Here is a 569-nt window from a genome sequence, read left to right on the forward strand (position 1 = left end):
GGAAAATCTGTAAAATAAAGACACAGCGCTCCAAGAAAAATAAATAAAGGGCAGCAAGACCTCCGGGTCCGTCACTGCTACAGGAATATCCACTTATTCACAGTCTTCACAGAAGCACGGCACTACAGGAACACACGAGGAGCCGAAGGCCCTGCGGCAAATTAGCAACGCTCCTCCGGGGCTAATTTGCTACAGGCTTGCTTGGCTGGCCTCGCTTTATTTTTGTGGGGTTTTTTTTTTCCGTTAAACCTTTAAATAAGAGGGTTTTTTTGGTTTTTTTTTTTAAAAGTGATATTCACAAGCAAGGTTTACCACACTGAGAAAGAAAGGAAAATAAAAATAATGCACCAACACGGCCACAGCACAGCGGGTCACGCGCACAGCGTCACTTCTACGCCTATTTACAAGGGAGTTATTTCTTATGTACAAGGAGGAAGACGGCGGGAGCATAAATTAGCATCTATTTATACAAATAAACAAGAGTTTAGAAAGATCCATCCATCTGGGGCGGGGAGGAGAGCCAGGCGCAACGAGCCCCCGGGGAGCTCTTTGGGCAGGCGGGACCTCCG

General features: G+C 46.6%; 1 protein-coding gene across 1 annotated transcript in view; it reads left to right on the plus strand.

Annotated features, from left to right (window-relative positions):
• Positions 1 to 165, plus strand: part of LOC103899355 (GILT-like protein C02D5.2) — a gene marked incomplete at its 5' end in the record, with an annotated part of 7,358 nt that extends 7,193 nt beyond the window's left edge. Inside the window, one exon of the mRNA XM_009279828.1 lies at positions 104 to 165. Coding sequence (XP_009278103.1) covers positions 104 to 165 — 62 coding nt within the window. The remainder of the gene's footprint in view (positions 1 to 103) is intronic.
• Positions 166 to 569: the final 404 nt, after the last annotated feature.

This window comes from Aptenodytes forsteri, unplaced genomic scaffold (genome assembly GCF_000699145.1).
Source record: "Aptenodytes forsteri isolate BGI_AS27 unplaced genomic scaffold, ASM69914v1 Scaffold147, whole genome shotgun sequence".
Classification (NCBI taxonomy): Eukaryota; Metazoa; Chordata; class Aves; order Sphenisciformes; family Spheniscidae; genus Aptenodytes; species Aptenodytes forsteri.